This window comes from Xiphophorus couchianus, chromosome 23, assembly GCF_001444195.1.
Source record: "Xiphophorus couchianus chromosome 23, X_couchianus-1.0, whole genome shotgun sequence".
In the NCBI taxonomy this organism is placed as follows: Eukaryota; Metazoa; Chordata; class Actinopteri; order Cyprinodontiformes; family Poeciliidae; genus Xiphophorus; species Xiphophorus couchianus.
This window is the reverse complement of record NC_040250.1, coordinates 22,266,241-22,290,807: the sequence shown is the minus strand read 5'-3', so window position 1 is coordinate 22,290,807 and position 24,567 is coordinate 22,266,241. Positions and strand designations below refer to the sequence as shown.

General features: G+C 40.7%; 2 protein-coding genes across 7 annotated transcripts in view; one reads left to right on the top strand and one right to left on the bottom strand.

Moving 5' to 3' along the window:
• Positions 1-1,744: 1,744 nt before the first annotated feature.
• Positions 1,745-24,567, top strand: gabrp (gamma-aminobutyric acid type A receptor subunit pi). Of its 2 annotated transcripts, XR_003594397.1 has the most exons (11): positions 1,745-2,169; positions 4,003-4,084; positions 4,162-4,274; positions 4,370-4,437; positions 4,514-4,731; positions 6,613-6,695; positions 6,864-7,001; positions 7,104-7,256; positions 10,344-10,537; positions 10,673-12,038; positions 24,557-24,567. XR_003594397.1 is itself a non-coding variant. In XM_028009002.1 (10 exons), exons 2-10 carry the CDS (start codon positions 4,032-4,034, stop codon positions 11,003-11,005), a joined length of 1,353 nt encoding a protein of 450 aa, XP_027864803.1. In that variant the 5' UTR covers positions 1,745-2,169; positions 4,003-4,031; the 3' UTR covers positions 11,006-13,173. The 2 variants fall into 2 exon arrangements, 1 of the variants encoding a protein (XP_027864803.1); XM_028009002.1 differs by lacking the exon at positions 24,557-24,567 and having other exon boundaries at positions 10,673-13,173.
• afap1l1a (actin filament associated protein 1-like 1a) overlaps positions 13,201-24,567 on the bottom strand; it is a 31,232-nt gene continuing 19,865 nt past the window's right edge. For all 5 annotated transcript variants that reach the window (XM_028008999.1, XM_028009000.1, XM_028008998.1 and 2 more), the window contains exons 3-19: positions 24,386-24,469; positions 24,218-24,297; positions 23,705-23,816; positions 23,413-23,505; positions 23,114-23,322; positions 22,623-22,802; positions 22,436-22,519; positions 21,799-21,874; positions 20,831-20,950; positions 20,529-20,740; positions 19,920-20,065; positions 19,738-19,810; positions 19,203-19,305; positions 17,091-17,258; positions 15,334-15,509; positions 15,119-15,244; positions 13,201-14,080 (exon numbers count right to left, since the gene is read on the bottom strand). In XM_028008999.1, coding sequence (XP_027864800.1) covers positions 14,054-14,080; positions 15,119-15,244; positions 15,334-15,509; positions 17,091-17,258; positions 19,203-19,305; positions 19,738-19,810; positions 19,920-20,065; positions 20,529-20,740; positions 20,831-20,950; positions 21,799-21,874; positions 22,436-22,519; positions 22,623-22,802; positions 23,114-23,322; positions 23,413-23,505; positions 23,705-23,816; positions 24,218-24,297; positions 24,386-24,469 — 2,069 coding nt within the window. In that variant the 3' untranslated portion in view covers positions 13,201-14,053. The remainder of the gene's footprint in view (positions 14,081-15,118; positions 15,245-15,333; positions 15,510-17,090; positions 17,259-19,202; positions 19,306-19,737; positions 19,811-19,919; positions 20,066-20,528; positions 20,741-20,830; positions 20,951-21,798; positions 21,875-22,435; positions 22,520-22,622; positions 22,803-23,113; positions 23,323-23,412; positions 23,506-23,704; positions 23,817-24,217; positions 24,298-24,385; positions 24,470-24,567) is intronic.

The following is a 24,567-nucleotide window of genomic DNA, read 5'->3' as shown; positions in this document are numbered from 1 at the left end:
CTGACATCATCACCAAGGCTGTAATTGTGCACGAGACCCCTAACTCACATAAAACATTCATTTTAATCCCCTTCAGGTGCTTCACGAACGTCTCCATCTGTTGCTTTGTCTTCCGGAAGCCATGTCGTGAACTCTGGAGAATGCAAATCAGGCTTTGTTCGGTACACTGTGCTTTGTCATCAGGTGTAAAAAAAAAAATATGAGAAGACAGCTTTGTAATGCAAATGTTGTTAAGGATAGATAAAAGAACTAGCACATGTCTTGTTGGTATCCATATATCAACTCAGACAGAAACAGTGGGACAGCGGTAGGTGCAAGCACCCGCGGTCAGATCACATTACCCATGAAGTATCTACAAAAACCAAGCAGTTGGGATTCTTTGCATATGCTGTGGCTTCTGCTGGTTACATCCCAAAAGGTCAGGCTGTTATTACAGATGATGCTAAGCTATGGGAGGGAAAGGAATTCATAAAGATTAATGACACAATTTCAGGTGTGCTGGAGATAAATTACCGCTATGTGTGGAATAAATCCCAATCATCAACATAAAGAATTTCAGAAAGTGTGCAATCTTCTTAGAAAATATCTGGGCAATGACATAAATGTGCACTCAGCTGGAGAACAGCAGACGTCTTACAAGAGGAAAAAAGAAAAAAAAAACAACTAGCAGAACTCCCTTCTCAAGCTACATGGGTACTTTCTAGAAGTGAGGACAAAGAGGGGAAAAAAGAGAGAGACTCTAATTCAGATAATGACACTGATGCAAGGGAACATAAATCGGAGGTGAGGACGGCGAGGGCATGAGGGAATGAGACAGCGGAGGGCTCTGGAGCCTCTGAGGAGTGGTGGTGTCAGGGGAGATAGAAGGAGGTGGCTAGCGATTCGCTGCCAGAGGGGGGAAGCAGGGAAGAGGGGGAAAAACAGAGGAGAAAAGAGAAAAATAAAGACTGTTTGTTGGAATAAACCATTTCCGGTGGCAGCAAATGTTCAAATTGATTCAAATTAAAAAGGTCAAAACAATATCACAACAAAAGCGAAAAAAATATACAACTTACATATATCCTTTTGTTTGGCATCATAACTGATACATCAGGTATTTATGGTTATTTTTTTTTATCATAGCGCATACTTTAGGTATTTGTGATCATGTCTGATTACTCATCTTTTTACCATAACGATTTAACCAGGAGACATTCATGATTACCTCAATCATTTTTATGTGATTTCTCTGGGTGGGGGGGGAACTGGGTCACAATTTATGCATTAGATAATTGATTATGTGTAATTTCTTTCATCGTTGATGAAACATTTGTGATGCAAGAAAAGTTTCATCAGCCATTTGCGTATAATGGCTTCCCAATTAGTAGATCATTAATTGTGTGTCTGAAAGTAACATATGGCAGAAATTCATATTAATAACCCATAAATTAAGCTTCTGTAAAGTGTCACGAACAACGATTTTTGTTTAAACATTTAAGGATGTTTTCCGTTATCTTTCTTTTTTAGTGTAGTTCTAAAAAACAATCCATATTTTACTTTTTTTTCTTGCAACTTTTGTCTTCAACCTCCATGAATTTAGTCTTCTTTAACTTGGATCTACCACCAAAGGTCAGAGGACCAGTGAAACACAGAATGTGATTTTGAGAATAGTACTAAGGTAGAGGTCTAAAAACGAACTCATATTTTATTCAACGTTTTGCTTTTTTTTTTATTTTAATTTTAGGTTGTTATATGCTTAGGAATGCCCTCAGAGGGAATTTCTATGCAAAGGACTGAGTGTGTAGGGGGAGAGACGGTAGGAGCAGCTGCAGCTCAGATGTGATGCTGAGGAGAGTAAAGTGGAAGAGGGATGAAGACTGGAAGATAGAGGGAGGGGTGTGCGCACACAGGGCTCAGTGGGGAGATGGATACGGCTGTGCAGAGAGGTGGTGGGAGTTGCACAAACAGTAAAACAACCAGCCGCGGCTCGTGCATCGGGGCGTAGGATGCAGCTGTGGTCTGCCGAAGAAACGCGGGGATTTATTCAGAACTAACTGAGAGGAGAGGACGACTTGACACGTGGGACACAAAGAGGGGCGGGAGACTACGGCGGGAACAAAGGATAAGGCTGCAGAGGGGATAGAGTGAAAGAAGAAAAGCCACAAGATAGGTGGGCAAACGTCAAAGCAGGTAAGGGCAACTTTTAAATGAGGAATAAAGCTGTGCTGACATGCTGTAAGGGATAACATCTAAAGATGCCAAATAATTTGGGGGTTTATGAACAGCAAATTATGGGAAAAATAAGCAATAAAAATTTAATGTTTAGGGAAAGACTCAAATAAAGCTATAATGAATGAGGACATTTGCCATAATTCCTACTAATTTCCACCCTTTAACTTTCAATTTGGCCAAGAGCAGGGACAATCATTTGTGCTCATGTGTCCATGGTCAATTAGTGAATGTGCCACAATGCAACTCATCTGCAAGATGTTTTTGCTTTGGTAGCCGAAACATGGATTTGCATAATTTTGAACAACAGCAAGACATCAGAGCGCTGCTTCCTATTAGTGCCAGTAAGATTAATCTGCAGGGGGTTGGAGAGGAAGGGGGGCGTTGCAACCGGTGACAACAAGGACTCCACAGTGAGTTAGTGCTGTGATTAGTTGTCGGTAATGCAGTGTGAATAAACCATGAGGCCGTGACAACACAAATCGACAAACCAAGGCGCACTCTTTCACGTGGAAACTTCAGCTAAAACACGTAAATGTACAGGTGGACACATATCTGCTCAGTGGTCTTTGCGTCATTAAGTGTGCAAAATGGAGCAGCTGCAGACGCAACGGTGTTGACCAGGATCAATACCACATTCCTGTGCATTTGTTGGTGGAGACAAAGCACTTCAAGGCACTGGAATGACTCTTGAGCTGCAGATTTCCCCTGAGGTGCGTAACCACGTTCCTGTCAGATGCTGCCGTCCAATGGTGAAGCTGTGCCATCCTGTGCTGTGGTGCGAAGGAGAATGGCTTGTGAAGTCTTTGCACGACTTGAACTTTTTCATATTTGTCACGGTATACCGCAAGCTTGAATGTTCAAAAGAAATTTTTGAAAAGAAAGGCTTGTATTTACAGTAGCTCCCTGCACTGGAATACCCCTAAAAGGATAAGCAACCAATAATGTAATGTTTGGACTGTAAAAGGAAATCCCCAGTTTTGGATTCGTCACACAATCGTACATCTGCAAATCCTAGAGAGATCGGTGGATAAGGTGGAGGAATTTGTCAACAGAATGACTTCACTGTAAAACCTTTGTAGGTGGTTTAAGGTGAAAATAAAAGTGCCTTTAAGATTCTAACAAAAGTCAACTAGAAAACTAAAAAGTTAAAGAAATTAATATAAAACCATTTACTGCTGTAAGTTTATCTTTGACAAACTGACACACCGAAGTTGAAAATCTAAAACTTGCCAGATTTATCTAAAGAATAGAAGTTAGTAGACATAAAAGAATGGTACTGTAATGTTTTACTTTTAAGTAATTCACTCAACAAATCAAACAAATAAGGAAGTGAAGCATTAACTACTAAGAGGTAATGCATGAAGTTGGTGAGTCGCCATGTGGAAAACACAACCAACATGTAGAGGAAGGTACTATGAGCAGATGAAACCAGAATGTAACATTTTGGCGTACATAGTTCGGTGTAAAACTAACTGCACATCATTCCCATCATGAGATATGGTGATGACTTCATCATGCTGTGGGAATGTTTCAGAAGGGAAAAAAATCCTTCAGCTGAAATTGCAGCAAAAGCCATTCTACAGATATTTGATGCGAAGGGGCTGAAACAAAACACACAGCTCACTTTTCAGATTTAAAGTTGTTTTTTTTCTTCCACTTCCCACTTGATCTATCACCTAAAATCCTACTTGGAGATTCTGATTGTAACATGACAAAACATGAAAATGTTCAAGGAGCACAAAACTTTTATAGAAAGAGAATTATGTGTATTTTCTCACATTATCCGAACAGTGCTGTCGACCTCCGTCTGTTGATCCGCAATGACTGTCCAGCTGAATGAGCTTCTCCTCATCTGCCTTACCGTCACACAGGGGTGAGCGAACTGGTGTTGAAACGGAATCACTTTCATTGTCCATTTCTCATTGACTGGCCTTTTCTCTTCCCCCTCAGTGGTTGCATGTTCCCTAACAACCACTGGGGTGAATGGAATGGCTCTCAGCTTCAGCCCACCATTCAGAGACTCATGAAGGGATACAACCGCTACCTAAGGCCTAATTTCAACGGTAATCAAAAGACTGAGAATACTTTTTTTTTTTTTTTCATTTTTTGTGTTTGCTGATTGGATTTTGACCACATTTCTTGGCTTTATTTACAACAGAAGGTCCTGTGGAGATTGGAATGAGTCTGGATATCGCCAGCATTGATGCCATCTCTGAAATAAATATGGTACACCAAACTCCGTTTTGTTCTTCTTTAGCAACTGGGCTTAATAAATAAATTCTTCTTGATGCCATCCTGTCAGGACTACACAGCCACCATCTTTCTCCGTCAGCGGTGGCGCGACTCCAGGCTGGTGTTTCCCGGGAACGAGAGCGTGAGCGTGGATGGGCGGCTGGTGTCGTTGCTCTGGATCCCGGACACCTTCATCCCGGACTCAAAGCGCTCCTTCCTTCACGACGTGACGGTGGAGAACCGCCTCATCCGCATCTTCAGCAACGGCACTGTTCTTTACGCACTCCGGTACGTTGCACCTTTCCTGCAATCAGCCGTGCTCTGGCCTCAGGTCCTACTCAAAACAGGAAGGAATCACTGATGCATCACCATCCAGTCATGAACCTTAAGGGAGTGACACTTCATTTCTGGATGCCTAATGTCCCTGAAATTGCTGTGATTTGTCATGTCCTTGACATCTATGAAAATGTGCCTTGACATTTAATCTGTTTCGTCACCCGGCTTTGTTTTGACTCCAAAGCTTAATAGAAGAAGAAGAAGAAGAAGAAAAAAAGAGCAGGTTTGCATTATGTTTAGATTCATCCTTCTTCTGGCTGAATTAAGACAGACAGTGATTCATGAATGTCAACATGGACAGTGGCAACTCGCTTTGAACATGAGTCAGGAAGCTGCCCTCGAATGTGCAGAATACTTCGACTGAATGTTTACTGTGTTGCTAAGGGATTTTTAGGAAGATAGATTATCAAGACTTAGAGTTAAACATGAATTAGGCATCAGATAGCAAACTTTCATGCCGAGACATCAGCTATACATTTACGAGTCTTACAGGATAAGAGTCCTTTGCTTTGGATTTTAATTATGGGTATAAGAGTCAAGGGTGTTGAATATATGTACATGCCACACTTTTCAGACAAACATATTCTATGTGTATCTTTATTCATAATTTTTGTGACTGGGTGATGAATAGGGGTAAATAAATGGAAGAAAACCTGCTGGAGGAAGCAGCAGACTTGAAATTGTGGTGAAGCTTCATATCCCAGCTGAATAACAGCCCTAATAAGAAAGTCAGATCAAAAGCGGGATGATTTCAATGCAAACCAAATTGTTTTGTGGGGCGGGGGGGGATCTGTATCTTTTTATATAAATGAGAATCTTTGATAGGACTTCATAGTTGATATTCATAGAACTTTCACATTCATTTCTGCTAACATTGAGCTGTTTTCTCAAAAGGAAAGGGCAGAATTTCAATGTCTAGATGTGCAAAGCTGGTAGAGACATATGTCTAAACACTTGCAGCTGTAATTGGAGAAAGGTTGCCTTAAAAAGTATTGATTCGCGGAGGGTGAGTGGCAATGCACAACACACTTTTCTTACTTATAAATGGAAAGTTATTGCTTTGTTACAAATAGTGATGCAATATGTGATATTACTGTGGAACTTCAAGTCCCATTCATCTCTTTAAAAAAAAAAAAATTTTTTTAAAAGACAGCGAAGACACAGTTAAGCACATTGAATCTCCCATGTTTATTCCAGAAGTAAACACTATTTACGGAAAACTGTGACCATCTGCATGTTTGCATTCAGTCAACATATCCAAAGTGGCATCGCAAAGATCGTGGCCTTTCATTTAGCAACGGTCATCAACTTTATAGCGTCGCCCGAGTGTCAGGGTGCAGTAAACTCAAAAATAACTCCACACAACATAAACTCCTCCCTTCTCATCCCTGATGTCATCACCTGATTTTACTCACCTGTCGATAATGATTGCACATCCTAATATGACGATATAAAACCAGTGATTAAGACAAAACAAACCATGAAAAATCCAAATAACGATATAAGTGTGGCAGTACTTCCTTTAAGCACGGACATTACACGCCGTGGGGAAGAAAGTTCACCCTCCACAGTTAAAGTGAGAGAGTTAAACATCAATAAAACATCAAACGGTGAAAATATTTGCTGACTTATCACATCGGGGCCTTTGTTTGTTTTGTTTTTTTTAACTGTCAGTCAGAAGAAAAATAGTTCTTAGCTTTCGCTGATCTGTTGCCGTCTTGTGCTCAACAAAAGAAGGAAAGACTTTTATTGGGAAGAGGGGGGAAAAAATCTCTTTTTTCATATATATATATATATATATATATATATACTTTTGCTTTGAAAACTCGACAGCATCACGGCTACAATTGCCTGCAACATGGACCTGACCAAATACCCCATGGACAAACAGGTGTGCACCCTGCAGCTGGAGAGCTGTGAGTACTTTCTTTCCGCCCACCCTCCGTCAAGTGTGTGTTCGTCTTCTTTCCATTACCTCTGCAGCTTTACATCTCCATCATCAGCGTAGAGACTTTAAGCTCTTTGTTGCTGTGCAGATTTGATGCTATAACCATGTACTAATAGCACGTGTGCTGCATTGTCAGGGGGCTACAACATACAGGACGTGGTGTTCTACTGGACAAGAGGGAACGATTCTGTGAAGGGTTTGGACACCTTGCGGCTGGCTCAGTACAGCGTGGAGAGCTACTACACCTCGGTGACGGAGGCTGTGTACGAAACAGGTGCAGAGTGGAGTAATGTGCAGCCAAGATGTTGTCCAACGTGAACGCAATCCATCGCTTTTATGCGTTTAGAGAGCTGTGCTGTTTTATGTCTCTAAACAGGTCATTACCCCAAGCTGGTGCTGCATTTTTCCCTGCGCAGAAATGTCTTGTTCTTTATCTTGGAGACGTATGTCCCCTCCATTCTGCTTGTGGTTCTCTCCTGGGTCTCTTTCTGGATCAGCCAATCATCTGTGCCAGCCCGAACGTGCATCGGTCAGTATTTTTTTGTTCTTAAGGATTCTGGTACACCATGTACACCATGTACCAGTCAAGCCTCGGAAGACACCGGCTTGTTGTTTTGTTTTTTTATTTAATTATGGTCAAATTAAAATGGAAACTTCTGCTACATTGCATGACAGGAGAGGTGCACAACTGGAAACATATTGTTAGTGCAACGCAAAAGTATCTTTTGATTTCTTTCTTTTCTTCTTTAACTATGATAAGCTTGAGCAGGTATTTACCCACTAAATCAAATCTGAATATTGTCAGGTTTGCAGTAATTGTGTCTTTTTTTAAGTCTTCTTCTGTTCTGGCTTGATTACAGTCAACTGGTTCTGCTGGACAAAATTACCATCAGAGTCTTTTAAACAACTCAAACTGAAGCAGCACATATGCTTCAGTTTGCACTATGACTATGACCATGTTATACAATAACATGGTCATAGTTATTAAAAAATTTACATTGTTTCAGATGACTATTATTATTGTCCCTGTTTTCTTTGCCAAACACCATCCGTGCCGCAATGCAAAATGTTTTCGGAGGCATTTCAAGTGTCAGTCTGCTGGATTGTTGGCGAACAAGGACAGGAACATGCATGTTGAATGAAACTGCACAACAGCCCGATGTTAAATTTGAATGTTTACGCCACTCCTGGTGGATTAAGAGAGAACCCGTATAGTTTCATCTGATGAGGTTCATCCACACCACCTGCAGCTTTACCCGTTGTAGTTTTGCACGCAATAAACTTAAGTTTCATGTGAAAGTACAGATTTGTACACTTATAGCAGACATAGGGTTGTATGCCTATTATATGAACAAATTACGTTGTTACTCACTGGTCTGAGGATTTCATCACTTGCTTACCTGACGGTACTATGAGATCTATCTACGACAGGTCAGAAAAGTATTACAGAATCCAACATACGGTTGAGATAATTTAATGCTTTCCCCACATTTTCTTAAGTTTCCACAAACAGTAGGAATCATGCTGATTGGTAAACTGCTTTACCTTTATTCTTGCTTTTACAAGTGATTGTTCAAATCTCTGTAATCTGGACGCTACCAGTGAAAAGCAGGTTGCTGCTTCATTGCGATGCGTCACTGTGGGAAATAATGTTTTTGCTCTTTTTTGAAATGTTGGGACTTTTGTTTACTTCCAGAACATTTGGGTAGGTCTTATCTGTCAACTAAAAACTAAAATCTAAAAGGCTGTTTAAATATTCTGAAAAAAAAAAAGAAATTTTGCTTATAACCAACCCAATACTTTAGAAATCACTCATCAGCTGCTATAAATTTCCAGTAACCTCACTGGCTGTAGTGTTGCATTTGCCGTTGAATCTAAGAGCAGTGGAAAAGCAGAAGTGTAAGCTGCACCAAGGCACCATAACCAGCCATGTGTGGTTTGTTAAAATACTCTTCAAAAGTGCAGAGAAACAACAGAATTGCCATAAATATTGTGTGTTGAGTCCAAACAAGCCAGTTGTGATTGTATTAAACGCAGCACCGGTGGCTGAGGGGATCCTGTTAGCTGAATCAGAGGTACCGGACGTGGAACTGCTCATTAAATGTATGTAGGCAGACCTCGCTGGATGCAGCAGCAAAGCAGAAGTGGATCGAATATTTGCCAGTTTCACTTCTAAAGAGCTGAGGGTGTTCACTGAGGCATTTTTATGTCAGAACGTGGCTACAGGCTTTGTTAATTTATCTCTTTTTACTTGTGATGTTCAAAGCAAAAGTCCAAAACTTCTGCAGTTTATGGACTTTTAAAGATTAGGTTCCAACCCACCATAATGTGTACTTCTAGCTTTATTTAAAAAATAATAAAAAAAGAAACGTTTTGCTCACGCTGCTTGCCTGATGGTGTTGGTAGACTTTTGGCTCCCATTGCAGGCATGTAATTTAAAACACGTCTGATTAGTAAAATGTTTGATTGGCTGAAATGAACAATTTTGTCAATTTTAACATTTTTAGTTTCAAATGTCACTTCTTTAATATTTAGTTTTATGTCATAGCTGAACATAAATTATGAATCAATCTTCAGTTGTGATGGATAGTCTTACAAACCAAACCACATTGCATAAGACTCAACACAGTTCTCTTGCCCAGGTTAAATTCCATCACATTCACTTCATTAGAAGTATAAAAAACAAAAAAAAACAAACATTGATTCAGATATATATGTTTTTCATGCGTTGTATTGTAGTTCAGGCACTTTATATTACTTTTTTTTCAAAGGATGAGAAAAAGATTTGGATGGAGCTTAACACGTTTGAGGGAAAAAAACTCAGTTTTGATAAAAAGCAAAACAATAACTACATACGAGCAAGTTTTTAGGTTCAGATTGAGAGAGAACACCTTTGCTCTTAAAAAGGGGATTTTCTGATTATTTAAAGTGCAGTGCTAGTTAAAGGTTATAGGCTGCATAATTCTTACTAGCAGTAGATGACCCTCTTAGCATCTTCACTGAGCAGAAATCCAGATTTATTGGTCCTGGCAGCTGAAAACTAATAACTGCTCAGAGATGTCTGCTTATTTTAATAACTTCAATCTTACAAATACATCGATCCACTTTTAAACTCGTCACATTTGCAGTGAGGGGTTATTTACATGGAAGCCGGTGATTATTTTTATGGTTGTCCATCAGTGATCTCTTTGTAAAACATACTGAAATTGGATTATTAAAAAAGAAAGGTTGTGGGATTAATCTGTTAAAAAGTGTTCCTTAAACTACAGTAAAAAAATTTTTAACATCTTGTAAAGCAAAGCAAAGGTTTTACATGTTCTGCTCCCAGTCCTTGAGATTTAGTGTCAATAATCCACTAGTCTGGATTTGATCTAAATACAGATGCAGAGACAGATATGTGCTGCAGGAAATCCTTAAAATAATTACAAAAATAAAAGAAATTGACAAGTCTTGAGCCAAATGAGTTATTATAACTTGGACAAACATCACGGTTAAAGAGAGCATTGGAACCGCATTAAGCACCTGGGAACAGAAAACTTTCTTCTTAAAGTAAACTGACTGTAAATCGATTGAAATATTGTTCTGCTCAAAATCACACTTTGATTTGCCCCTGCAGGAGTGACCACCGTCCTGACCATGACCACTCTCATGATGGGGGCCCGCACATCCCTGCCAAATGCTAACTGCTTCATAAAGGCCATAGATGTTTACTTGGGCATCTGCTTCACCTTCATCTTCGGTGCCCTGTTGGAATATGCCTGTGCTCATTTTTACACAATGCAGCATCAAACCATCGAGGATCTACACAGAGTAAGAAACGTGAACCAGGCCATAAAATGCAGTCATAGATATTGACTATGACTGCATTAAAGCATCCGTCTGTGTTTGCGTGTGTGTGTGTGTGTGTGTGTGTGTGTGTGTGTGTGTGTGTGTGTGTCCTTCAAGGAGCTTTTGAGGGAGTTTGCCGAGTCCAATGGAAACGGCCTGGTGCCAATCGTCAACTCCAGCCAACCGAACCGGTCCGCAGAGGTGGGCACCACTGCAGAGGAGCCGGCTGAGGAGCCAGCGAAGAGCGACACCAAGAACCCCGCGGCTTCCACGGAAAAAGCGCAGAGTCAGGGCTGCGGCTTGTCGTCTGTGAAAGACGCCTCACGCAGAGCAGCCGCTGTCTTCATTGTGGAAAATCCACACAACATCGATCGCCACGCCCGTACCGCTTTCCCCACAGCGTTCCTCTTTGTCAATATCCTGTATTGGCTCTATTATCTCTTTCTCTGAGTGCTGATTAGCAGCAGGCTGCAGCATAGATCGCGCCACTGCCCTGAAGCCGTCCTACCTCCTCGTTAGCCAGCGGCTGGACCTGGACATGTCTGATGAAACTTTTTTTTTTTTTTTTTTTGTAGCACCCAGATAAAACCTGTTTTAGGGGCTGCAAATAATAAGAAGCGGTTAGTCAGGACTGTGCTTTCTGCTAAAAAAAAAAAAGTTGGTGTTAATTGCAAGTAAATGAACGGCTCTGCACATTTTAAGCATGAGGGCTCGATGATTAAAAACCATGAGTGTCACAGTGCTTTCAAAAGTATTCATACTGACTAAACCTTTCAAAGTCTTAGGCTACAACCACAAACTTCACTGTTTTGTTGGGATTTCGTGTGACATACCAGTCAAATGAGCTGCACAGCTGAGGGAAATAAAAACCCTGATTGATGGTGAATATTTTACCAAATGCTTTGCATCTGTGTGTATTCAGCCCCTCTTGATCGATACTTTGTGGAACCACTTTTGAGCACAATTATTACTGCAAGTATTTATCTCTCTATTGGATTTGCACATCGAGGGACTGACTTTTTTTTTGCCCAGCTTTTATTGGCAAACCAGCATAAGTGTTAAAAGAGTGACGTGGAACATAATTTTTCAGGTCTGTCACGAGACTCAGAGTTGGATTTATAAAGGCCGAACCACTTCATTATAATTTTGGCTGTCTGTTTGGAATCCTGCTGTCCCGGTCGTTAGTGTTTCACAACCTCTAACAGCTTTTTTTTTTTCCTCCAGGGCTTCCCTCTTCTGGTTAGGATTCCTTCCACCTACTGAAGAAACGCACACTCACAGCAAGATGCTGCCACCACAGTTGTTTCACCACTGGGGAGACTTTTTCAGGGTGATGTGCAGCATTTGGCACTTTCCTGTCTTCACTGGGTCTCTTAGATTGGTTGTGGCAAGCTGCGTGTTAGAGTTCTTTTAGCGATGGCTTTCCTCTTGCTTGTCCTCTGTGATAGTCGAACTTGACGACACATGTAGGCTTGCTCAGCGAGTCACTGCCTCATACATGATCTGTCTTACACTCTGCCCAAATCCTTAGGGTATGCTTCATATATTCTGCAGTGTATTTCACCTGCAAAACATCTGCTGCACTCTGCATTTCATGTGCTACTGCCAGCTGCTGGTTGGTTCTTTCTTGTCCCCGCACCAACCCAGCACCCCCGTGAGACTCCGTGCTCACTTCCTGGCATACAGCAGACATGTCCAGATGATGTAGAGATGCATCACTCCATGACATACTAGGCAGCACGGCCATGGAGCGAGGAGACCAGACTCCACCTTACTCTCATCTTTGTGTGGCTCACAAAGTAGTTAAACATTTACGTGCAAGTTTTCCGACTAAGCTTGTGGTCGTTTGGTTCTTTCAACAATGTTGTCGCCCCATCAGTACATTCTTCCACCAAAGCGGTGGACCACTGTGGCTTCTCTAGAGTTACTTCTGGTTTCTCGGCTGCTTCTCTGGTTAATTCAGCCCAGTTTCCTGTCGGTTTAGGTGGACAGCCATGTTAGGACTGCAGTTGTGCCACACTTTTCCCATTTTCAGATGAAATATGAAACAGAGCTTTGTGAGATCTTCAAAGCTTGAAACAGTGCTTTGTAATCTGACCTAAAATCCTCCACTTCATCATACTTCCCCCCCCCACTAGTGGTCGTTAGCAAACCTGGTGATTTCTCTTTGAACGCAGATTTTTGCATTGGGCTTCGTTATTAGGCATCAGATGCAACTACGTACTCCAATTTTCAGATTTGAATTTGTAAAAAAATAAAAAAATTTAAACGTGGGAAACCACCTACATTTTTCCACTTCACAAAAATGCATTGCTTTGTGTTGGTCTATCGCATCCAATCCGAAATCAATACATTGGCGTTTGTAAATGCAATGTGACAAAATGTGGAAAGGACCGAGTGGTATGAATACTTTTGAAAAAGGGACTGCTGAATCACCAACTCCATCTGCTGCGCAACATTGAAATGCGATTATTAAATCATATAGATGTGCTTTTTTTCCCCTGCTTTGGCTGTATCAGGCTACATAACTGGCCATGTGCAATTAAACTGAAAACGACAGTAACTATGACTTGTTGGTGGAGTTTAATGAAGCCCTTTCATGTCATGGTGTTTTACGACAGTTAAAAAAAAAAATCAACTGCTTGTACAGTGAAAAGCAAATTTATTAGTCCCTCATCCAGGTTTACATAAAGTGCAAAAGTTGACAGAAAGTATTTAAATGACAACAAAAAGGATAGATCACAGAGTAGCACCGCTATGTTAGTCATTCAGTTACCTACAAAAAAGATTCAAGTAAATGTAGGACGCTGCTGGAGCCAAATCAGTGTGGCCAGGGACTTTAGTAGAATAATAAAAAAGTCTAATGACCAACTCTTAGTGTCTAAAACCTTTGCACAATGCTGTTTGTTGCACGATGATGAAAGTCTGACGCAGAATGAAACAGAAACAGTAGTTGTAGTTCGCTATGTACATGAAGAAAACAAATAAAAACATGTCACTGCGTGAAAGGCACCTCATAGTAAAACTCTTTCCAAAATATCACATTAGTCAGGTTAGGCTTGCACACCATTTCACTTTTATCATTTGTGACGCTGCAACCATCTGTGCCTTCCAGCTCCACATTTTATGCACTTCCCTCTGCTTTCAGTACACGTCTCGTGTGCCTTTGTCGCATAGATTCTCCCTTTCTTTATTTTCCTTGACCCATTCAGTGCCATCAAGACAATGAAAATACCTGGATGCAGTGAGTGAAGAGTCCAAATAGTGTATACCAAGCAGACCGTTTCAGGGCTCCAAAGAGCAAATATCCAGTGGGAATGTACCTCCACCTGCTGGCTGATTTATGTATTGCTTTCAACACAAGTCCTAAATGTCGGAATGGAAAACCTCTTGGCTTTCTTGATCAGTTTGGCAGATGAACCTGATAAAGAAAGAAGGTGGGAAAAAGTCACACCCTGTGATGTCCGTTTACTTCAGTCTTTTCCATCAAAGTTTCTCCTAGATTATTTTCTTTAACTCCCATTCCTGCAGGGAAAGAACATAAAGAGGAACAAGTTAATTTTATTTACCTTACTGGGTGTCATGAGATACTTAACATCACAAATTACAAAAATCGAAACAGATTACAAAATCTGACAGATTATCAAATTATAAATATGGAAATGTGTGATGCTATTGATTCAGCCCTAATTTTAATAGTGTGTGTGTGTGTGTGTGTGTATTAGGATGAAGGTATACATTACATAATATTTTACAATGTACTGAATCAAGACTGGTTTGATTTTTTCCACATATGTAATTATCTATTGCATTCAATATTCTATACACAGTCTGAAGTGATCTCAATTGGTCAAATATATATTACCTGAATTATCCTGAGAGTAGGTCAACCTGCTATCAGGTAGAGTTGCTCTAAAGGTTCAATCAGATAAGTGAATTGTTGTACATTTTCATCTCAGAATCGCAATGCTCATGAGAGATGTTTTTTTCTACATGAGCCTGTTCCAGTCACTGATAAGTATCAGATCCGAGGCGACGGGGAGCTGAAGCTCTACAGTACTGACAAGAGCTTGTCCCCTTTTACATATTTATTCTGTTCTTGAGTTCTTGTCACTTCAAATCAAACTATTTGTTATTATCAGTGAAAGATAGATTAAAGACGATTTTAGTTAGAAAGGGTAGTCCAACTTGGCCCTAATTGAAAAAGTAATCACCCCCTAATCCAAATAACTGGCTGTGCTGATTTTAGTGGAAACAGCAATCATCTAGTGTTCGCAATAATTCAAATGGAGTGACTATTAAGATTTTTTTCCAGACTTTTCTTAACAGAAGTAAGCCACACCGGAAAGTTTTTGACCATGACCAGCCTGTTTAATGTTAATCTACAACAACCGAATCAGATTTAAGTCTAGCCTCTGACCAGGCCACTGAAAAATGGATTTTGTTTGTTTTCTAGCAAAGAAAGACGTAAATTGACAGACTTTACTGTCACTTTACTGCTCCTGTAAGCATGAGCTGCTCCTGTAAGCATGAGCGTAACATATTTTTAATCAACATCCTCACCTTTGCTTTCTGCATGACGGTTCCAGCAGAGGACGCACAAATCGACGGCGGCCTCTTTCGCATCTCTGCGGCGCAGTTCACTGGTAAAGAATCACTGTAGGAATTCTGGATTTTTTTGCCGAACTCCTGAGGAAAGTTGAGAAGTAAATAAATAAATTTTAAAAAGACTGCAAGGTGAAAGAGCTTTGTCTTTCCACACAGATTGACAGATATACCTTGGCAGGTGGCCTGGCCTCCACAGGTGCGCCCAGCGCTCCGCCTGCCAGACTCTTCTTCAGGTTTTCTTTGACCTGTGTCAGTTTGAGTTCCAGGTCCACCCTCTCTGCCTCTTTGGCCTTGCAAGCCTCCTCCAGCTGGGACACGCGCTTCTCCAGCAAGGCTTTTCTCCTCTCTGCTCCACAAAAAAACCCACATACTTTTACATTTAAGTTATCTTTCCAATTGTAACTGTCTCACTGAAGAAACTATTTTCATATCTTTTAAGATACTGAATTAGTACCAAGATGAGATGGTACTTGTTGTTATTGTATTTCCTGCATTTGGAGAGTAATGCACTGTTCCAGTGAGCAAGTCTGAATGCTCCCTCTGTCAGCGATAGCAGCATACCGCAGGAATCACAGGAAATTGATTAATTAGACATGGGAGACATTTTCATAACCATGTTGTTTTTAATACGAGTAATGGTTGCATTCGTCTCACTGGGGGGCATTTTCCTTTCACATGACCCTTATATAGTAGTGGTCAGAAACCAGGATCAAAAACACAGAAGAGCTGGAAAGAACCCTTCACAATTATTGAAAGACGCCTTGCATAAATTTATTTTTTATTGCAGTAGTATAATCTCAAACTGATGATTTCTAAAAATATATATAATAATTTCATCCAATTCCCATTCCATTTATTTATTGAAAAAAATTCAATGCGTTTCACCAAAGCTCCTGATTCCACAATTACTGGTACCCTTAAAAAGTACTTCTGAAATAAATGTAGCTGAATTACTTCATAATGTGTGGTTTCATTGAATTGATCAAACTGTCAGGATTTTTTATTTTTTTTATTTTCCACAAGTCAGATGTGTCTTCTTGAGTCTGAATATGCCGACAAGTGAGCAACTACTCGTCCAAACTTGCTGTAATATCAATCAAAACAAGAATTTAAAAAAATGAAGTCAGCTGGAATTCACAGCGAGCCCAATGAGAACGGAGGTTAAAAAAAAACACAAAAAAACCCCTCAAAACTGTCAGAGGACTGCAGTAAAAAGCGGCATGTCCGGTCATCGAATCTCTAGAACCACCATATCTAAATGACCACTGGTTGCTTGTGGCGAACCAGAAGTGCTTTCTGTGCTTCAATTACAAAGATGAGGAGTTTACAAAATCCCACATGGACTTTAAAACGTAGACCTGGAGTTCAGCATAAGGTCACATCGATACAGAATGGTCCACAAGAATCTAAGTCAAGGTTATTTCATAGCCATCTCTGTGGTCAAACTGAAATCCTGGAGAACACCAGAAGGTGAGCTGAATATGAGAGCACTAGCTAGACCCAGGACTGTGGATGACAAAGAGAAATTGTGTCAAAGATCACGCTCTGTAGGCTGTGAAACATTACAAGAGAAAATGAAGAGCTGTCTCGTTCACAAAAGAGGGTCGTATCAAGAATAAATAGCAATATGTTGAAAGATGAACACCAAACAAGCACTGTTGACCGGTTTTTTTGCACTGCATAAATGCAATCAAATTGAGTTTTATCAAAAGACTCAATTTCAAATGTCCTGCAACAGTTGATTTAGTTACATAGCTTTTTACATATCTTAATCAAGGGTGCCAATAAAGGACACTGTATATTCATATCTAATAGTATTCTAACAAATCTTAGCTAATGAGTACTGGTGATCATTTAGAGACCACAGATGAAATTGAAAATGATTTATGTATCATTCTGTTTTCTTTCTGTTTATTTATCTCCTCACCTGAAGCCACCTTAAGCTCTTCCTTCAGTTCTCTCTTCTGCTGTCGGAGCGTCACCAGCGCATGCCGTATTCCGTCCCGCTCCGTTTCCAGCTCTTCTTTTTCTTTGAGGTAACGCTTGGCATCTTCCTCCGCTCGTGTTTTCCCATACCGTCCATATGGGTTGGTGTCTGGGCGGGGCCAAAAGGTGAGGGGGGTCAGACGTCAAGGGGTTGTGGGAAAAAGGAGAAAAAGCCCAGACAATAACGCATCTCCCTGTCTGATTAATACTGCGCCGGTTTTTTTTTTTGTGGTGATACGGACGAGGGTTGCACAGTTAAGTAAATATAATGCGCTGGTTTTGAATGGACTGAATTTCTAAGTTTTATCTTTCTTTGTGAACAAGACTAAATTTAGGGAGAGATTAAATGACGCGTGAAGAAGAAATAACACACCGACTCATACAGAGCGGGAGGTCAGGAGGTGAGACAGCACGTCTAATGCGAGTGCCCAATAAATCTCTGGTCACATCCTAAAGTTCTCAGTCATTAAAAGTGCAGAGCTCTTTTTATGTGTTGGAGAAGCAGCGATGCGAACCCTCTGCAAACCAGAAACACTAATATGCTCCACTTGTAAAGCTAATGACACAACAAGGCGTTTGGGAGAGGGCGAGAGAAAAGGGAGATCACCGGTGGAAAACAAGAAAGGGATCAACAAAGAAAGAAGAAATATTGAGGCAGATGGGGGCTTTAAATTACAGGGCTGTCAGCAAACTGGCTCAGCACTAGAAGGAGCGCACAGAGAGTGGTGAGCTCTCTAATGCACAAGAGAAACGGAATCTCTGACTCCACTGTGAAATGTAACTACAGTATGCTAACAGGAAACATCTGCATTATTTCTTTTTAATTCGTTTTCTGCTCTCTGGAGTGACACATGGACACCGTGGGTGGGTTTAAAGCTGAAAAAATACTGTGTCAAAATATTGTGGAATTGTGTATTCTGCAAAAAGTGCTGACACTGATGTCTGACTTTTATCTCAAAAGTCAAGATGAAAAAACAAGCCTGTGGTTTTATGGTGTGTGTTTTCGAGGGTATTCAGAGTTCTCAATTTATCCACAATTCGGGTCGAGATGAAAAAGATTTTATCTAACAACCTTGTTATTTATTTAACAATGCCGTAAACGGTTGAATAATTCCCAATTAAAACCAAAAACACCTGAAAAAACTAGAAATAATATATACAGAAGCCTTGGCTGAGTGATTTGATTAATTGCTGAGAACAATTGTGATTTATTATCTTTCGATATAAAGGACTCAAGATAGTTTTATCAACAATTGTGTTGTCAAAATTTCATAACGGCTTTATTTGAAGATGACATCTTATAAACTTTGTTGTTATGATAGCAATTTTACTGCTTTAGTTTGGAGACATTACATTTTTAGTTATTTGTTGCAATGATTTTATCAATCAGAATTAGCTTTACTTGCAAAGTTTGTGCACACAAATATAACATGTATGGTCCGGTTGTAATTGGTATGACCCAATACTCTAATCTTAAATGCTGAGTCTTAATTAGCTGTCAGCAGAAAATCATGACAATTAACAGAAATAAGAGGCTTGAAATTAATGACTGTGTTCATTTTAATTCAGAAATCAGTAATACTGGAGTCCAGTTCAAGATGAAAAAAATTACGGTAATCACTATTAAAAAAAATGCTTCAAAGTCATTGAGGTATGGCAGAGCATTAGGGCCAATGTAGGTAATGCTAAAAGAGAAATAACCACCATAAACTCAAGAAGTTTAAGATTGTGCTCATATATTTACAGTAATCTTTTGAGGTTTTATTTTTAATGTATTACTGTGCATTATCAGAGAATGTCTTAGTTTTTTTTTTTTTTGTCAGAAACGTACTCTTCTGTGGCCAGTTCTTTAATTGCATCTAAAACGTCTCTAATATCTCAAAAGTTATTTCTGTTCCTCCAAATCATAGTGAACTAATGCATCATTATCCAGGGCTAGAAAATCGGTAAAGCATGTTTTCAAGACTGTTTTGGACCCTTACCCTAATCTAATAAACAAATCTCTCTCCATTTTCCTTGAATATCTATGAAACAACAGACTAGATGCACCTACTTGAGTCCATTCGCTTCAGGGAGACTAACGACTTGTCTTGGCCGAGGTTGCTGTGGGAGCAACTCGAGTGTCGCTTCCCTTGATTACGTGATTTCTCCTTTAACTGGGTGGAGGAGAGAGGAGAAGGGATGGATGGCATGTAGAAGAATAAGAGGAGAGTGAGGAAAGAAAGTTTAGAACAGCAGACCTAGTAATAACATAAAAATCCAATAAAATAAAGAAAACGCTGAGATGTGTATGTAATTAGCTAGAGGTGGTGAAGGGTATGTCTCGCACTCAATGCCAGTGAAATCAAGAGAGGAGTTTATGTTCTACAAAATGGCCATGACCTTTTCCTTTCCAGTCATTTTTTCTACCCCTGAAATCTAAAAAGGCATGAAATAGACCACTGCCTATTTATTTAAGTGTCTTTCCTTCAAATAGAGATGGTCCACAACAGCTGCACACATATACAGACCCTGCAGTCTAATCGCATCAAAGTAAAACATTCAGCCATAAGTTTCTGTTTAACTCAGAAAGAATGCGTGTGCCCAACCTGCGTGTCCTCAGTAGGGACCTCATCGTACGTCCTGGAATCGGTGGAGGTGCTGCTGGAGGAGGTAGCCCACCTACGACCGGAGAAAAAGGGAGAGAAAATAGGCCTGAAGGAGGTCAAAACACTACCTCTCTCCTCTGAACTGTCTCAGATATCCCAAACCTGATCCCTGTCTCACTCACAGGAAGGAATTTCGAGCGGCGTCCCGAATGTGTGCGATGGTTTCTACGTCAACGTAGTCGTAATGCAGGGACTCGGGGTCCGTGGCAGAGCCCATTTCCGCAAGGATGACGCCGAGCCACTGGCCAAGCTCATCAGAGCTGCTCGCCTGACAAAACACAGGGTGTTTCTAAAGTTCTAGCAAGTTTAATCAATAAAACATTATTCACCAAGTTCTTTATTTCTTTAGGGAGGAGACAAGTTTTTATACAAATAAATGTGCAAAAATGTTATAATAAAAGGTTTGTCTATTAATCCTCGTGGTAGTCAAATATTTATTTATTTATTTATTTAAGTTTGATTTGGTCTCTCCACCCACTCCACCCAAACATGCTGCTCATAAGAACATAGTTTATTTGAGTTCATCAGGGCTTTTTAAGTGACAACATCTGTCTGGCGTTGGCCAACCTGATACTCGCGAGAAGAAATGCATGAATTGAAAGCTCAACTACTTTAAGAGGTTTTTAGGAAAAGGCCATGATTTTCCATGCAGTTGTCAGTGTGAACTGTTGTTAATAAGGCGTGCCTACTGCATCATCTGCTCATCCGTGCAGTTGTGTTAAGAGTTTTACCTCCAGAGCTACCATCTCCGTGCTGTCCTTCATGATGCGGAAGGCAAAGGGGTGTTTGGGTCCAAGCCCCGGGACCACCTCGCAGCCGTTCAGCGGCAGGGACGGCAGGGAGGTCCGCGGGTCTCCCCGGTCGTGATAGAAATGCAGGGAGCCTCTGCACACACAACACCAGTGCTCTCTCCATACCTGGTTCACCAGCACCAACAGGTAGCCTGAGTTTTTGGTAAAACAGGGGGAAGGAAAAATAAATTGTCTGGGAATTTGAGCGATCTCGAGAGTCTGAGAGTGGATCGAGACGCTACCTTGGCGAGGGTCACCGTAGGATGTCCGGGAGTCACCCGACCGCGATGACTTTTTCTTGGAAAAGCTGATGATGCGCGTGATCTTCCGTCCTGCAGCGAAAGCTCCCCGCTTCACCTTAACTAAATCAAAATTTTAGCTTGTAAAAAAAGGAAACATGCGCTAACATGCTTTTAAACAGAATCTTGCAAAATGAAAGAAAAAGGACATCTGATCTTGAAAAGATTTTATAAAAGAAAATCTGAAATCAAAGGTATGACATGCATTTTTATTCAACTTTGCTAGAGTCAAATTTCTGGACAATTTTGTGCTGCCTTAGAGGTACATCTCTCTGAGCTAGGTATGCATATGATATGCATACCACTTCCTTGTAATCTAGCTTAGTCAGTTTGAATGGAGTTTGTTACATTTTGGTCTCATCTGACTTCAGTACCATTTTCAAAATGTTTGCTGTGTTCTCTGTAGACATGCGCTAATTGGTAAATGTGACTTTACAACACATTTATATGTGTTTCTTGAAACAATTTGTTTCTTTATGCCTATTCTCCATAAAGGCTAGACTCTGAGTGTCTGACCAATAGCTGCCATATCAACAGACTCTCCCACTTAAGATATGGAACACTGCATCTCTTTCAGAGTTACCATGAGCCTCTTGACTCCTCTGATTACTGCGTTGACCATGTCTTAGTAGTTTCACACTGTCTTTCATATATTTTGATCTTGCACTTACTAGTGCTCAGTGAGCTTTATATTAGGGGTATCAATAAAAAAAAAATTACTAAACAGGCATGCTCCAGTTGTCATTCTTTAATTTGTGAAACATTGTGCGTTACCTAATGTTATCTTATCACATCGAGTCTCATAAGTATCCATTGGAGTTTGTAGTTCTGACATGACAAAACGTTCAAGGATTATGAAAACCTTTACAAGATGCAGTTTAAACTGAGCAACTCTGGAAGAAATTTCTCACCGTTCTCTTTGCTATTCTCTCCTGCTGAAACACCCACGCTGTCTGAATCAGACGTGTTTCTGTCTACGGACAACCTCTGTGGAGGAACAATACAATCACAGTTTTAGGCTTTCACCAACACCGTCTCAATCCCACCCCAGGTCACTCGGTGTGGTTCACAAGAGAGTGAAATCGGTCAACATGTGTTTAAAAAGACTTCAGATTTATTATGCTGAAAGCCAGCCAATGTATTTGCCTCTGGTTTCTTTCAGAATCAAAGTTATACCCATAGGTAAACTGACCTACCATCTTCATTTTTGTCCCTCCCTCTAATCACGTCTCATCAGTGTTTCTGTTAAAGGCTTTTGGAGTTTCTGTTTGGACAATTTTCTGTAAGCTTCAGAGAATGTTCGAAGGCTGACTCACTGCCACCTCTGTCATTGTTGCCTTAACACCTAATTATGTTATGCATCTCTTCTTCCTTTTGCGAGCCAAGTACGGGCATCATGACACACTGGGCTAAGCCAAACAACTGTTTAGAAAAATTGATGGTGACAGCACAATTGCTACTTAAATCAAACTTTTCCTCACCTCAGCTGTGTAATTATACCTTGGGGGGGGGAAAATGACAGGGAAGATGGAGAGTGAACATCCTCACCTTGTCAAGCTCGTGTTTCCTCTGAGCGATGGGAGACGTGGCTTCCTCGGGTACTCCGGTTTGACCGCTCGCCTGTCGGACAACCTATTGGGAGTTTTTACATCATAGTATAGCTTTCTCTCATCCTTCGGTGATGAGAGAAAGCTGGATTCTCAAACTAAACTTGCCACAAAAAGGTAACATTTACCTTCAGCCACTTGTGAGCCTGCTCCTTGCTTTGAACTGCCAGAACCAGTCCATCTCCATTAGGTAAGGTGAACCTCAGCTCATGGTGCTTCTTTTTGATGTCCTTAGGTACGTAGACAACAGAGCATTGGGGCAACAGGAGGTCCACATAGGGACATGTGTCTTTGGAGTTCTTATAGCACTGCAGGAAGAAGGACACAAGCAGTGCTTAGCAACATGTGTACATCTATAACATTACAACCACCAACTGTAATGTGTTTTAGTGGGATTTTATGAGATGCAACACAACATAGTACATAAATGTGAAGAAGAAAGAAAACTCTTTACTTTTTTTAAAATTACAAATCTAAAAGTCTTGTCAACCACCTCTCAGTGCAACCAGAGATGCAAGTCTCTTGAGGTATAACTCTACCAGCTTTGAATATAAAGACACTGAGTTGTTTTGTCACTCATGTAGCTCACAACTTTGTCGTCCGACTTGGAACCGCTCACCTGTAGTCTGTTTTCTCGGATAACGGTGAACTGTTTGGCCCACTGACCAAAGCGTTTCTTACGCAGCAGGAAAGCACATATGCGACAGTCTCTGACGGGAGGCATGTTGCTCTCGTCTGACGGCCACTGATGAGTGACGCCGGGGCTCCGCTCCTCTTCGTCCTCCTCGTACGATTCATAGGAACTGCTCAGAGCATCCGAGTCATTGTCTGAAGGAGCAGCGGAGACAATAAAGGATGCTTTAACTGAGTGAAATAGAAGTAAGAGAAACTGGGATATCTGATGGGTTTCTTGCTCACAGGAGTTTTTGCGTTGCAAATTAATGGATGCCGGGTAGTGGTTGTTGGTATCTTCATAGACGTCATCGATAGAGTTGGGAGGGCTGGGCCTGTCTGAAAATAGATGACACGACATCCAACTCACTCACTGCATCTTTATCCACTTAAATCTAACTTGTGCTTTGTAATTATGTTTGGGACAACGTGATATATGGGCATATGCAGATCGTTTTAAATCATCGGCACTGACTAGGAGGCTTTCTATATAAAACTGACACCAAAGGTCACCAAGTTCAGTCTTCAGCATGCTGACCTCGTGTGATTATGTACTCAGGAGTCATGCCAGGACTAAGGGGCACGGCCTCTTCGTAGTACTCTTCAGGAGGAGGCGTTGTGGGTAGCGGGGGAGGGGAGTCTGTACAGCTCTGCGAATGCAGACACATAAACATAAACAAAGTCATGTTTCTTTCATTGCCAAGTTTATGCTTTTTCAAAGCCAAAGGGTTGCAGGATATAAACCTCAGCAGTAAACGATTTCCATAAATTAGACACATGGGTGGACCTTTTAATCCTCAGTTTTCCAACATCATGTAAGACTGATGAGTCTGTGAACATGGGAAAATCCCACACAGACCCGGCAGAATCCACATATTTCACTCCTTTGAATTAATGAGTCATTAAGAGTACCTGCAAAGTTAGACCTAGAGACTAAGTTTTGAAAACCAAACTGACGAAACTCTTGCAGCACACTTATTCATTTTGCCTAAAAGCTGACACATCCGTTAACTGCAATGCCAGTGATTTTATTTTGGATGGGTTAGCTTGCCTGTTTTAAAATGTCATCTTGTTTGTTTTTGTCATCTTTCAGATAATCCGTGACTTCCTTAAGGTCGCCGAGCTCGCAGTCTGGAAAACAGCAGACCATTTACATTCAAACTCAAAAATTATACCAGACATGAGGAGCATCTCAAATACACAGACGTGTACAACTCACCAAATTTCTCAAACAAAGACTCCACAAAACTCGTCCCATTTTTGTACACAGAAGAGTTCACGTAGATGTAATCTGGTCCCGATTCTAGATGACAGAATCAACAAAAAACATTCTTTGTTGATTCACCAAACAATGAGAGCAGAGACGTCAATCTCTGATAAGATTAGCCAGGTGACTTGAAC